This window comes from Myotis daubentonii, chromosome 16 (genome assembly GCF_963259705.1).
Source record: "Myotis daubentonii chromosome 16, mMyoDau2.1, whole genome shotgun sequence".
Lineage (NCBI taxonomy): Eukaryota > Metazoa > Chordata > Mammalia > Chiroptera > Vespertilionidae > Myotis > Myotis daubentonii.
The window spans coordinates 24,570,652-24,584,836 of NC_081855.1; the positions used below are offsets into that span (position 1 = coordinate 24,570,652).

At 39.5% G+C, this 14,185-nt stretch overlaps 1 protein-coding gene across 5 annotated transcripts in view; it reads right to left on the reverse strand.

The window, feature by feature from the left end:
* The window catches only part of TAOK1 (TAO kinase 1), a 117,657-nt gene that overhangs the window by 13,866 nt on the left and 89,606 nt on the right, over positions 1-14,185 (reverse strand). For all 5 annotated transcript variants that reach the window (XM_059669303.1, XM_059669302.1, XM_059669301.1 and 2 more), the window contains 3 exons: positions 9,120-9,359; positions 5,562-5,774; positions 3,571-3,753 (listed from right to left, as the gene is read on the reverse strand). In XM_059669303.1, the coding sequence (XP_059525286.1) occupies positions 3,571-3,753; positions 5,562-5,774; positions 9,120-9,359 (636 nt within the window). The remainder of the gene's footprint in view (positions 1-3,570; positions 3,754-5,561; positions 5,775-9,119; positions 9,360-14,185) is intronic.

A 14,185-nucleotide genomic window follows, 5' to 3' on the forward strand; every position in this document is an offset into this window, starting at 1 on the left:
TTCAATTCCAGTCAAGGGCACATCCCTCGATGGTGGGCTCCATCCCAAACCCTGGTTGGTGTGCATGTGGGAGGTAACCAATCGATGTGTCTCTCTCACATCAATGTTCCTCTTTCTCTGACTCTCCCCCTTCCTTCCATTCTCTCTAAAAATCAATGGAAAAATATCCTTGGGTGAGGATTAACAACAACAAAAAAGTTTTATTAAGCAGATTGGCCATAATCACTTAAATTACATCTCTTATTTATTCATTTAGAGAATTTTTATAAGCAATTAAGAGTCTGAGCCAAAACTGAAAACATATGCCAGGGAGCAAGATCTCAAATACTCCTTATTCTCTATTTTAGATGGTAAGGTGTTTGAAACCATTATAAAATATGCTATAATCACCATATTTATGCATTAATTTCCCCCTATATTTTGGATTTCTTTTCCTTGGAATTCTCAGTCTTAAGTACTTAACAGTTCCAAAGCTCAATATGTACTTCCAAATTGCTTTCCAAAATGCATTAGTGATGCATGAGAATGCGACATCAATAGGTATCAGTTTTATGCTCACATTTTACTAGGAACATGCAGTCTTTGGTTCACATATTGAAATGATTAATAGCACTGTTTAACTCTTAACCACTAGGTAAATATGTATACTTTAATAGTACCAACATTTTTTACATCACTATTTTTGAACACCTTAAGGAATTTCCCTCTCAGCGATAATTTTGAAGCATACAAAATAGAATTTTGGATTGAATTTTAAATGTGAAAGTTGGAATTACATTTATGAAATATGTACATGAGACAAATTAGATTTTTCTCAAAATGTATATGTTTCTATCTTTCCATCTTGAATGAGAAACATAATTGAGAAAATTTTTAGAGGCAAGTACCTCTCAAGAAGCCAGTAAAGACAGCTATGCCATCTTATTTAGGTGGTTTTCTTAAGGCATTCTATTTTTATCACAAGAACTGTAGAAAACAGAGGAAAATCTATGAGCCAATGGTCCAGAAATAATGACAACTTTTAATAGGCAAGACCATTAGGCAAGTATTAATTTAATGGACCTAAGACTATATCAGCTATTGGAATTATGGCTCAGGAATTCTGGAACATAGTTCTGAATCATGGATACAACTGATATTCTACTACTTCTCACAACAAATATCTCTCCTCTCTTTATCACTCAAAATATTCTGTCCATCACCCTTTCCCTAAAACATATACACACTCAGCTTACATACCTTAGTGTGATTCTACTTTTATTCTCTAATATATCTGACAAAAAATAAGTACGAAATAAATAAAGGTACATCTGGAAGTAACATTTCCAGTCTGACTTCCCACCTGTGTGGAACTGCTTTTACTTTCTGTCTGTATCCAGGCCCAGGATGTATAAGTAAAGTATATATTCCTGCACCTTTGTCCCTGCCTTTCCCAGGCAATTGTTAGTTCTTTCTCTAACCTCCTTAGGTACAAAAAAGAAATGAGGGCCCTAGCTGGTTTAGCTCAGTGGATAGAGCGTTGGCCCATGGACTGAAGGGTCCTGGGTTTGATTCCGGTCAAGGACATGTGCCTCGGTTGCAGACTCGATCCCTGGCACTGGTCGGGGTGCGTGCGGTAGGCAACCAATTGATGTGTGGCTCTCATATCGATATTCTCTCTCTCTGATTCCCCTTCCTTTCCACTCTCTCTAAAAAAAATCAATGGTAAAATATCCTCAGGTGAGGAGTAACAAAAATAAATAAATAAATGTTAAAATAAAAAAATAAAAAGTGATGAACACAGAACTAGAGCTCTTTCAAAATTTAACTTGTCTTCACATAACCCATATCTTTCTTCTAGCAATTACTACTTAATTATAGGTTCCTTGATGTTTAGTACCTCCAAATTACTTATTTTTCTTTAAATATGTTTTTATTGATTTCAGAGAGGAAGGGAGAGGGAGAGAGAGATAGAAACATCAATGATAAGAGAGAATCAGTGATCGGTTGCCTCCTGCATGCTCCCTACCAGGCATGTGCCCTTGACCAGAATTGAACCTGGGACCCTTCAGTCCATAGAGTCTCAGAATTTCTTCTCAAGTTCTTCCACTGAGCCAAACCAGTTAGGGTGTCCCTTAATGTTTAGAACTCATTAATTCTAAGGTTCATTATTGAGTCAAATATTTTAAATAAAAAGAAAAACCCTACCAAAACAAGAATTAAGAAAATATGGTATTGTGAAAATAGTCTGTTACCTCTGTTGATATGAAAATCTACACTAATAAAAGAGAAAAATGGTAATTGGCGTATGACGCTACCCTTTTCATTGGCTAATCAGGGCTATATGCAAATTAACTGCCAACTAAGATTGGCAGTTAACTGCCAACAAGATGGCGGTTAATTTGCATATGTAGGCACAATGCAGGGAGGCGAAAGGGAAAGCAGGAAGAAGCCCCCTGCCACTGACAGTGATCGGAAACCCAGGGGGGAGCTAAGAGCTGGGGGGCAGGGCAAAGGCGGCACTGGGGCCGCCTTTGCCCTGCCCCCCAGCCATGATCGGAGAATCAGGTGCCTTTTCCGCCCTGGCCAGTGATAGCAGGAAGTAGGGGTGGAGCCAGCGATGGGAGCTGGGCACGGTCGAAGCTGGCAGTCCCGGGAGCTAGGGGTCCCTTGCCTGGGCCTAAAGCGAAGCCCACGATCACGGGGCCGCTGCAGCTGCGGGTCCTCGCTGCCCGGGCCAGACGCCTAGGCCAGAGGTGTTAGGCCTGGGCAGGGGCGGAGCCTGCAACCGCAGGGAGCTGGGGGTCCCCTGCCCAGGCCTGACACCTCTGCCGAAGGCCTCAGGCCTGGTCAAGGGGCCGATCCGGTGATTGGTGATCGGAGGGTGATGAGGGTCAACTCCTCTGGCCGAGGCATCAGGCCTGGGCGGGGGCCTGGGGGTCCCCTGCCCAGGCCTGATGCCTGGGCCAGAGGCATCAGGCCTGGGTGGGGGCGGAGCCGGGGATTGGGGGGATATGATGGTCCCCTTGCCCAGGCCTGAAGCCTGGGTCAGAGGCGTCAGGCTTGGGCGGGGGGTGGAGCAAGCGATCAGAGGGAGATGGGGGTCCCCTGCCCAGGCATGATTCCTGGGCCAGAGGCCTCAGGCCTGGGCGGGGGCCAGAGCCAGTGATCGGGGGGAGATGGGGGTGCCCTGTCCAAGCCTGACACCTCTGGCTGAGGCATCAGGCCTGGGCAAGGGGCAGAGCCAGCAATCAGAGGGGTCTGGGGGTCCCCTGCCCAGGCCTGATGCCTGGGCCAGAGGCATCAGGCCTGGGCTGGGGGCAGAACCAGTGATAGGGGGAAATGAGGGTCCCCTGCCCCCTCTGTCAGAGGCGTCAGGCCTGGGCAAGGGGCCGATCCTGCGATTGGAGGGTGATGGGGGTCAACGCCTGAGGGCTCCCAGTGAGAGGGAGCAGGCTGGGCTGAGGGACACTGCCCACTGCCTCCCACACCCAGTGCACGAATTTCGTGCACCGGGCCCCTAGTATATTTATAAAATGTTTCTGAGGAAAGCAAATACTAGCACAATCACCTTCCTTCTACTACTTATACCTTTTGTTCTAAGAGTGCCCTTCGTAGGGAGACCCTTTGTTCAAGCTCCCGAAGCTCTCGATCATGTTGTGCCTCAGCTTGCATCTTGATTTTGCTCTGATATGCATTCAACAGTTCCAGTTCCTGCTGCAGCTGCATCTTCAAAACCTGGCACTCTGCTTCCTGTGCTTCATCCAAACGCAGCTGAAAGAGAGAGAAAGAAAACATATATCTTACTGTGAGCCATCTATGACCTATGGGAAAGAAGGAGTCTCAGAGAAAACAGACTACTCTTTTGTAGATAAATAACTGTTCTCTCTTCTATTTTAAACATCTCTTAAAAAGAAAGGTACAGTAACTAATAATGGCATTATGAAGATAAAGCTATCATAAGCCATTTGGAGGAATCCTAAATAAGCATATTTTTCTTAAGAAAAATTTAGACTCTGATTAGGTGATAGAAGACTGAATGAATCTCTTCTCTCAAATGGAAATAACTACAGAACAGGGACCAGCCAACTATAGCCTATGGGCCAAACTGCGTGTGTGTTTAAATAATCCACAAATTAAGAATGGTATTTACATTTGAAAATGGTTACATTTTTTTCTTTTTTAAAATAAATTTTTATTGATTTCAGAGAGGAAGGGAGAGGGAGAATGAGAGAGAAACATCAATGATGAGAGAGAATCATTGATCAGCTGCCTCTTGCACGCCCCTTACTGGAGATCAAGCCCACAACCCAGGCATATGCCCTAAATGGGAATTGAACTGAAACCTCCTGGTTCATGGGTTAACACTCAACCACTGAGCCATACTAGCCGGGCTGAAATGGTTACATTTTAAATGGCCATTTAAGTATCCATACAATACCCTCAATTTTGCCTTCAGACTCCAAAAAGCCTAAAATATCTACTATCTGGCCCTTTAAGAAAAGTTTACAAAACTTATATAGAAAATATTTTATACTAGAGGCCCAGTGCATGAAACTCATGCACAGGGTTGGGGGAGGTCCCTCAGCCCAGCCTGCACCCTCTCGCAATCCGTGAACCCTCAGGGGATGTCCAACTGCTGGTTTAGGCCGATCCCATAAGGATCTCTGCAGGATCAGGCCTAAACCGGCAGTCGGACATCCCTCTTGCAATCCAGGACCACTGGCTCTTAACCACTTGCCTGCCTGATCGCCCCTAACCACTCTGCCTGCCTGCCTGCCTGATTGCCCCTAATCGCCTCTGCCTTGGCCCCCGCCACCACGGCTTTGTCCGGAATGATGTCCGGAAGGTCATTCGGCTGTCCGGTCTAATTAGCATATTACGCTTTTATTATTATAGATGCACTGAAATGTGACCATTTGGATTCCAATATGGAAATGTGCCCTGACCAGGAATTGGACCTGTGACCTCCTGGTGCATGGTCGATGCTCAGCCAATGAGCCACACTGGCTGGGCACTATAGTACTATTTCTTGCCCACTGCTTAGCAAAGTTGCTGCTCTAATCTTTTTCAGTTTTTTAATTTTATTGATTTTTTTATAGAGAGGAAGAGAGAGAGAGACAGAGAGACAGCCAGAGAGAGAGAGAGAGAGAGAGAGAGAGAGAGAGAGAGAGAGAAAGAAACATCAATGTGAAAGAAAAACACAGATCAGTTGCCTCCTATATGCACTCCAACTGGGGATCAAACCTGCAACCTGGATATGTTACCTGACCAAGAATCAAGCCCGCCACCTTTTGGTGTATGGGACAATGCTCCAAACGAGGCACACCGGCCAGGGCACTGCTGCTCTAATATTGATAAGCTTTTGAAATATGTACTAAAGACCTGAGAGGTACTGGCAAAAAGCCTCTTTAGAACTTTGCGTCTAAACAGACCAATGAAAATTCTATATACATCATACCTGCTTCCACGCAATGCTGAGAGCCCAAGCTGCAGGAGAGCTATCACTTCCAACTAGTATTTTAATCAGGTGTAGAAGGATGGGGGCACTAAATTGTTTTGCCTCAATAAAACAAACTCACGGCTTGTGTGGATAGCATTTCATTAATGCTGTGGTCATACTGCTCAGCCAAGATGGCTAACTTCCGGGTCTGCTCCTCCTTGAGCCGTTTCAGAACAGCTTTGTGCTCACTCTTTGGTGTAGTCTCCAGTAGGTGATTTCTTAATGCTTTGTACTGTCTGGTTTGGATTTTGCAGGTGTCCTGAAACTGCTTTTTTATTTGGAGTTCTTTAGACTGGGAAGAAAAAAATAGATGTATATAATTTTTAACATATGGCATTTGGCATACCTTATGCTTACATAAAAATAAAGGCTACTAGGAAAAAGGGAAAGGAAACATAAAAGATGAAATCATAGGTTACAGGTACTTTTGCACTTGGCTATTGGGCCAGATCACTAAATTCTATACATTTTAATAACAAAATTCTAATTTAAATCATTAGAATACCAACAACCTCATTTATCACAGTATTTCAAGCAATACTCAATACTCTGCTAATAAGTTTAGCTAATGAATAAATATTAAAATTAGTTTTGATTACTGTGCATATTGATGACAGAAAGTTAAATTTCTTCTCAAGCAACAAGTGTAGTAAATATTAAAGCACAGACAATATTTTATCAGATCTCTCAGATAGAAAATAAGCATATTTACTCTGTTCCTTATTTGAGACACTTTGCTCCAATTTCTTCTAATCACAATCTCAACTCCAACTACATGGTCTGGGACACACCCCATAAAAAAGGGTATTGATAATTAATATTGTTTCAAACAAAAGTTATGGGGCAAAGGAGAGGACAACTCTTTTTAGGATGATGATAAACATGAATTACATAAACATTTATGTGATTAAATAATCCAAATTATTCTAATACAAAAGTAATAGAATAATTTCCTTTGTGGGAATTTCTTTCTTTCTTTCTTTCTTTCTTTCTTTCTTTCTTTCTTTCTTTCTTTCTTTCTTTTTAAAGATTTTTTTTATTGGTTTGTAGAGAGGAAGGGAGAGGGAAAGAGAGAGAGAGAAAAACATCGATGTGAGATCAGAACATATATTGGCTGCCTCCTGCATGCTCCCTGCCAGGGATAGAGCCTGCAACCCAGGCATGTGTCCTGACTGGAATCAAACCAGCAACCTTTTGGTGCATGGGATGATGCCCAACCAACTGAGCCACACTGGCCATGGCCAGGCCTTTATGGGAATTCTTGAGCTCATTTGTCATCAGAAGGAGGCATTCTATTCAAAGTCTGACTGTGTTTGTAAAACATTGTTTTCTCCTCACTTTCTGTGAAAATCAGACTATTGTTTACAAGCTTTCAAACTGAAAAGGCTCCAACAACAGGAAACAGGAAGGGTTGCTAAATATCAAACAACCCTAACAAAAGGAAGATAAACAACCCAATCAAAACATGGACAATGGACCTAAATAGATACTTTTCGAAAGAGGACATAAAGAAGGTCAAGAGACATGAAAACATGCTAAGTCACTAATCATCCGAGAGATGCAAATCAAAACGACAATGAGGTACTATCTCACACCTGTCAGAATGGCTATCATCAACAAATCAACAAATGACAAGTGCTGGCGAGGATGCGGAGAAAAAGGAACCCTTGTGCACTGCTGGTGGGAATGCAGACTGGTGCAGCCACTGTGGAGAACAGTATGGAGTTTCCTCTCAAAAAACTAAAAATGAAACTCCCATTTGACCCAGTGATCCCACTTCCAGGAATATATCCCAAGAAACTAGAAACACCAATCAAAAAGGATATATGCATCCCTATAGCACAATTTACCATAGCTAAGATTTGGAAACAACCTAAGTGTCCATCAGCAGATGCATGGATTAAAAAACTGTGGTACATCTACACAATGGAATACTACGCTGCTGTAAAAAGGAACTCCTACCATTTGCAACAGCATGGATGGACCTAGAGAGCATTATGCTAAGTGAAATAAGTCAGTCAGAGAAAGATAAGTATCACATGATCTCACTTATTTGTGGAATATAATGAACAACATAAACTGATGAACAAAAACAGATCCAGAGAAGCATCGATCAGACTGTCAAACCTCAGAGGGAAGGCAGGGGAGGGTGGGGGTAAGGGGAAGAGATCAACCAAAGGACTTGTATGCATGTATATAAGCATAACCAATGGAAACAGACACCAGGGGGGTGAGGGCATGAGCGGGGGTGGGGTGGGGGGGACAATGAGGGGATAAGGACACATATGTAATACTGTAATCAATAAAGGAAAAAAAAAAAACATCAAACAACTATCCTACAGAAATGCAGTCATATCAGATTTATGGTATGACCATAAAAACTAACTAAGCTTTCAGTTTGGCTTATTTCTGGCTGCTGCTGAATTTAAAACTAATTAATTATTTCACAGACATGTTGTTTAAAAAATCTTTTGTGGGAAATTATCTATTCTGTTACCAAAAGAGTGTATCTCTTTCCACTAAAAAGACAAAATAAATCTAAAAAATCATTATGAATTCCTGTTTTTGTAAGCAACAACTAAAGAAGGTTATGTGGATGGACAGATTCCTTTCCTGTTTGAAAGGAATCGGGTGAGAACTGGGGACACCACTGGATGTGGTGCAGCTTTAAGATTTTAACACAGAATACCTCGGTGAATGAATTTTACTTCACTCCAGGACAGCTTTTCAGTTAAGACCAAGAACAGTTTTCTAGTTTAATTATCAAATAGTTTTAAAAAGAGGAAAGGGCTTAAAAAGAAAATACTGTGGGACCTGGGCCTTATTTGATATAAATAAAAGTTTAAAGTGTGCAGACATACACAGATTAATTGAGGTACTAATATGGATGATAGCCTATATATTGTGTAGTTTTAGTTTATTACGATTCATGTGACTATACTCCTTCAAATATTTATTACAAGTTATAAAACTTGAAAATTTCTTGGAATTGTTAACTCTGGTTGACTCTGGTGAAGGGGGTTGGACCAGGTGGCTGGAGGGACAAAGGGGAGGAAGGGCAACCTTTAACTTTATAGTGTACTTTGGTATCTTTCAAATTTTGTATCATGTGAATGAATTCCTCTATTCAACGCAAGCATAAAAATTAAAGCTCTGCTATGATTCCACTATTTTTCCTCAGATGTGCACAGACAATGAAGGGAGAGGAGTTAAAAAGGCATATTTTATTCACTGGCTTTTGTACTAATTAGGAACTCACTTTTTTGGATGCAAATCACATTTAGAGCAAATAAGATTCCAAACTGAATTAATTGAAACAGAGAAAAAGCCAACAGGTTAGCATGTTGACATGTAATATAGCATTGAACATTTGGGTACATTTAATATAAAAATTTTGATTCTTATTGATGGCACTTCCTGCAGTTAAGTTTTGCTAGTTTTTGGTATTTGGTGAGAAATACATAAGCAAAAGTCTGTAACTACAGACACTGCACATTAAAACTAACCAAACATGCTTAAAATGAAAAGAAGAAAAAAATTTATTCAATTTCTTTATGACAGACATCTATCTTAGACCTTTACTGTTTACGTGGATGCCTTTTTTCTCTTTTCCCTGTCAAGCTTAGGCTAAAGGTACCTTCAGGCTCTTAGGCTGCTGTCGAACCTCCATGACATGCTTTCGCCTTAGTTCCCGTTCTCTTCGCTTATTATATTCCAGCTGGTTAGTGAGCTCAGTTTGATGCTGTAATCTGATCAACTCACAGCGCATCTTCTGAATTGTGTTGAGGTGACGAAACTCCAGTTCTTGCATGGATTCATGTTGTCGCAGTAGCATGGCATGCTCTAAGTCCTTTTGGGTCTGCCTTTTATTTAACTCCTAATCCAAAAAACAAGAGACAAAAGGTATAATTTACTGCCGTATAATGGCAGGAAAAAATATCCTAAGAAACAGAATAACCAGAAAAGAAATGTAAAAACCAAGTTCAATAATGGCTGCATAGTAAACATTAGAATTTTATAACTTTTACTGTAGGAAATGTGCAATTAGTAGCATAAATTTCCTTATCCTTGTCATTTACTATTCATTAATACTATTTTTTGAAATAAGATTAATATAAATTTATCTGAAGAAGCTTAATGTCCTTTTCCTTTCCTTCTTTTATGTATTGCTTCTTAATTATATATTTGAAGAGGTCCCTAAGTCATCCTTTGAATTTTTTCAGAGTATACTCTTCAATTCTATTACATACAGTATACCCAGTACAGTGTTGTGGTTAAGAACATGGACTCAAGAGGTAGACTGCCTGTATTCTAAATCCTGGGTCTGCTACTTAGGAACAGTAAGTCCTTGGGTTAGTTATTTAGACTCTCAGTGCTTCAGTTTCATCACTTCTCAAAATAAGAGATAACAATCTAGCTATTTCATAGATTTAATGTGCGAATGAAATGAGTTCATAAATGGAAAGTTCTCAGAATAATACATGGCACGATGCTCAATGAATGTTATTATTCTTGCCCTGGCCAACGTGCTCAGTGGTTAGAGCATCAGCCTGCACACCAGAGGGTCACAGGTTTGGTTCCTGGCCAATGGGAGGTACCTGGGTTGCAGGTTCCATACACACATGTGGGAGCAACTAATCGATGTGCCTCTCTCACATTGATGTTTCTCTCTTTCTCCTTTCCCCCTTCCTTCCACTCTCTTTAAAAATCAATGGAAAAAATACCCTTACTCCTAGGATGAGTATTTAAAAAGCTGTTATTATTTTCTTCTTTAGATTAAAAAGAACAAGTGTTAAAATTAATACAACAAAGAGTTGGTTCTTTGAAAAGATTAATAAAATTGACAAATCTAAATAGACTGATTAGCAGTGAGGAAGTTGAAACCAACAACCAGACCCTACATTTTAAAAAACAGAAGTCCAGACCAGATGGCTTCACCTGTGAATTCTACCAAACATTCAAAGAAGATTTGAAACCTATCCTTCTCAAACTCTTCCAAAAAACTGAAGAGGCAATATTTCCTAACACATTTTATGAGGCCAACATAACCCTAATACCAAAACCTGACAAGAATAACACACACAAAAAAACTACATACCAATATCGCTGATGAATACTGATGTAAAAATCCTAAACAAAATATCAGCAAGTAGAATACAATAATACATTAAAAAAATAATACATCATGATCAAGTGGGATTCATTCCAGGGGCACAAGGATGATTCAACATATGCAAATCGATCAAGGTAATACATCACATTAACAAAAGAAAGGATAAAAATCATATGATCTTATCAATAGGTGCAAAAAAAGTATTTGATAAGATACAACATCCATTTTAAAAACAATAAAACAGGTATAGAAGGAAAGTATCTCAACATAATAAGGCCCATATATGACAAACCCACAGCCAATAAATATCACACTCAATGATGAAAAACTGAAGGCTTTTCCTAAAAAATCAGGAACAAGACAAGGATGACCACTCTCACCACTCTTATTCAACATAGTTCTAGAAGTCCTAACAATCAGGCAAGAGAGCGAAATAAAAGGCATCCAAATTGGGAAGGAAGAAGTAAAAGTGTCACTATTTGCAGATGACATGATTCTGTATATAGAAAATCCCAAAAACTCCACCAAAAAATTAATAGAAACAATAAAGTTGTAGGATACAAAATCAATGTACTAAAACCCACTGCTTTCTTATATACTAACAACGAAACTTCAGAAAAAGAAATGAAAAAAAATTTCCTTTCGCAGTTGCAAGCAAAAGAATAAAGTACCTAGGAATAACTGTAACAAAGGATGTGAAAGACCTATATACTGAAACCTAAAAAGCATTATTAAAAGAGATTGAAAAAGACACAATGAAATGAACACAGATATTCTGTGTTCATAGACTGAAGAATTGGCATAGTTAAAATGGTCATATTACCCAAAGCAATATACAAATTCAATGCTATTCCCATCAAAATCCCAGTGTTATTTTTTAAAGAAACAGAACAAAAAAAGTCATCAAATTTGTATGGAACCACAAAAGGCCCCAAATAGCCAAAGCAATGAAAAAAAGAATGAAGCCAGAGGTATCACACTAACTGACTTCAAATTATACCACAGAGCTATGATAATCAAAACAGCATGGCACTGGCAGAAATGGAATAGAATTGAGAGCTCCAATATAAAACCACATGTATATGGGCAGAATTTTCAGCAAAGAAGCCAGAAATACACCATGGAGAAAAGAAAGCCTCTTCAATAAGTGGTTCTGGGAAACCTGGGAAGCCACATGCAGAAAAATGTAACTAGACTACAGTTTGTCCCCATGAACAAAAATTAATCAAAATGGATCAAAGACCTAAATGTAGGATCTGAAACAATAAATTACACAGAAGAAAACATAGGTTTTAAAGTTGTGAACTTTGGTCGCAGAGAACATTTTATGAATTTGACCCCAAAGGCAAGACAAGTAAAGGCTAAAATATATGAATGGGACTATATCAAACTAAAAAGCTTCTGCAGAGCAAAAGAAACCAATAACAAAATAAAAAGGCAACTGAATGAATAGGAGGTGATATTTGCAAACAACAGTTCTGACAAAGGTTTAATATCCAAAATATATAAAGAACTTATAAAAATCAACACTAATCAAATTAAACTATGGACAGAGGACCTGAACAGACACTTCTCCCAAATGGCCAACAGTTATATGAAAAGTTGTTCAACTTCACTAGCTATTAGGGGAATGCAAATTAAAACTACAATGAGATACCGCCTCATACCTGTTAGAATGGCTATTATCAACAAAGATAGGTAATGAAAAGTGCTGGAGAGGTGTAGAGAAAAGGAAACCCTCATTCACTGCTGCTGGGAATAAAGACTGGTACAGCCACTATAAAAAACAATCTGGCAGTTCCTCAAAAAATTAAGAATAGAGTTACCATAAGACTCAGAAATTCCTTTCCTGGGTAATCTACCTGTAAAACTCAAAAACATATACCTGCAAAGATCTATGCACCCTATGTTCATTGCAGCACTATTCGTAGTGGCCAAGACATGGAAACAACCAAAGTGTCCTTCAGTAGATGACTGGATAAAGAAAATGTGGCACATATATACAATGAATTCTACTCAGCCATAAGAAAAGACAAAATACTGACATTTGCAACAACATGGACGGACCTTGAGAATATTATGCTAAGTGAAGTAAGTCAGTCAGAAAAAGCTAAGAACCACATGACCTCACTCATATATGGGATATAAAACTGAAACTAATGGACACAGACAACAGTGTGGTGCTTACCAGAGGGAAAGGGGTGGTGGGGTAGCAGGGGCTGGAGAGGGCTTAATACATGGTGACAGAAGATGGTTTGACTTTGGGTGATGGGCACACAGTGCAATACACGATTTCATATCACAGAAATATACACTTGAAACTATATGATCCTATTAATCAATGTTACCCCAATAAATTTAATTAAAATGTGCAAAAGTGAAAAAATAAATAAATAGTAAGAATAAGAGTACAACACACTCACACACACACACACACACACACACACAACACAAAACGTAGAAGTCAAATCAAACTTGCCCCTTTTGCCTAAACCCTTTTTCCAGAGGACAACAGTTTGTTGCAAATGTTTCTCAACCTTCCCCAGCTCATCATAACATATCTATTACAGAAAAACATATAGTTTTTTAAAAAGTGAATAATAATATACAATATAGGCATGTAATATGCTTTCTTCATCTAATAATATAATGGACATATATACAAATCAGATCAGTACATGTAGATCATTTTTAAAAAATCTTTAAGTACTGCTTTGCAATACCATAATCTTGCCATTTTTTTGCTTTATAAAAAAATTTTCAATAAATATCCATGTGTGATGCATCATATAATTACATTATTATTTCTTAAGGATAGATTTCTAGAAATGGATTTGATGGATAAAAGCATACGTGCATATTATATTTTACTTATTTATTTTTTGTTAATCCTAACCCAGGGATACTTTTTCCATTGTTTTTTTTTTGTAGAGAGTGAAAGGGAGGGTGGTGGTGGGGCGGGGGGGGGGGGGTAGTGGGGGGGAGGCGAGATCAATGTGAGAAAGACACATTGATTGGTTGCCTTCCCGCATGTGCCCCAACCAGGACAGGGGATGGAACCTGCAACCCAGGGACGTGCCCTTGACTTGGAATTGAACCCGAGACCCTTCAGTGCATGAGCCAATGCTCTAACCACTGAGAACACTGGCCAGGGGTGCACATTACATTTTAAGCGCTACTTCTGAATTATGTTTCAAAAGGGCAGTTTCAATTTATACTCTTACCAATACTACCCATTTCTCCATGCCAGACTCAATGCCTTTGAATAATTATGTTATATTTGAAGCTTATTTTAAGTCACTCTTGGAAATAAATTTATCCATGCTCACAGGTACCTCTGATAATGAGATCTACTGTTTTCACTAGTATAAGAGTTTCAGGATTTGTCTAATTGTCTATAATAATAAAAGCGTAGCCCTAGACGGTTTGGTTCAGTGGATAGAGCGTCAGCCTGTGGACTCAAGGGTCCCGGGTTTGATTCCAGTTCAGGGCACATGCCTGGGTTTGCGGGCTCGATCCCCAGTGGGGGGCGTGCAGGAGTCAGCCAATCAATGGTTCTCTCTGAATCACTGATGTTTCTATCTCCCTCT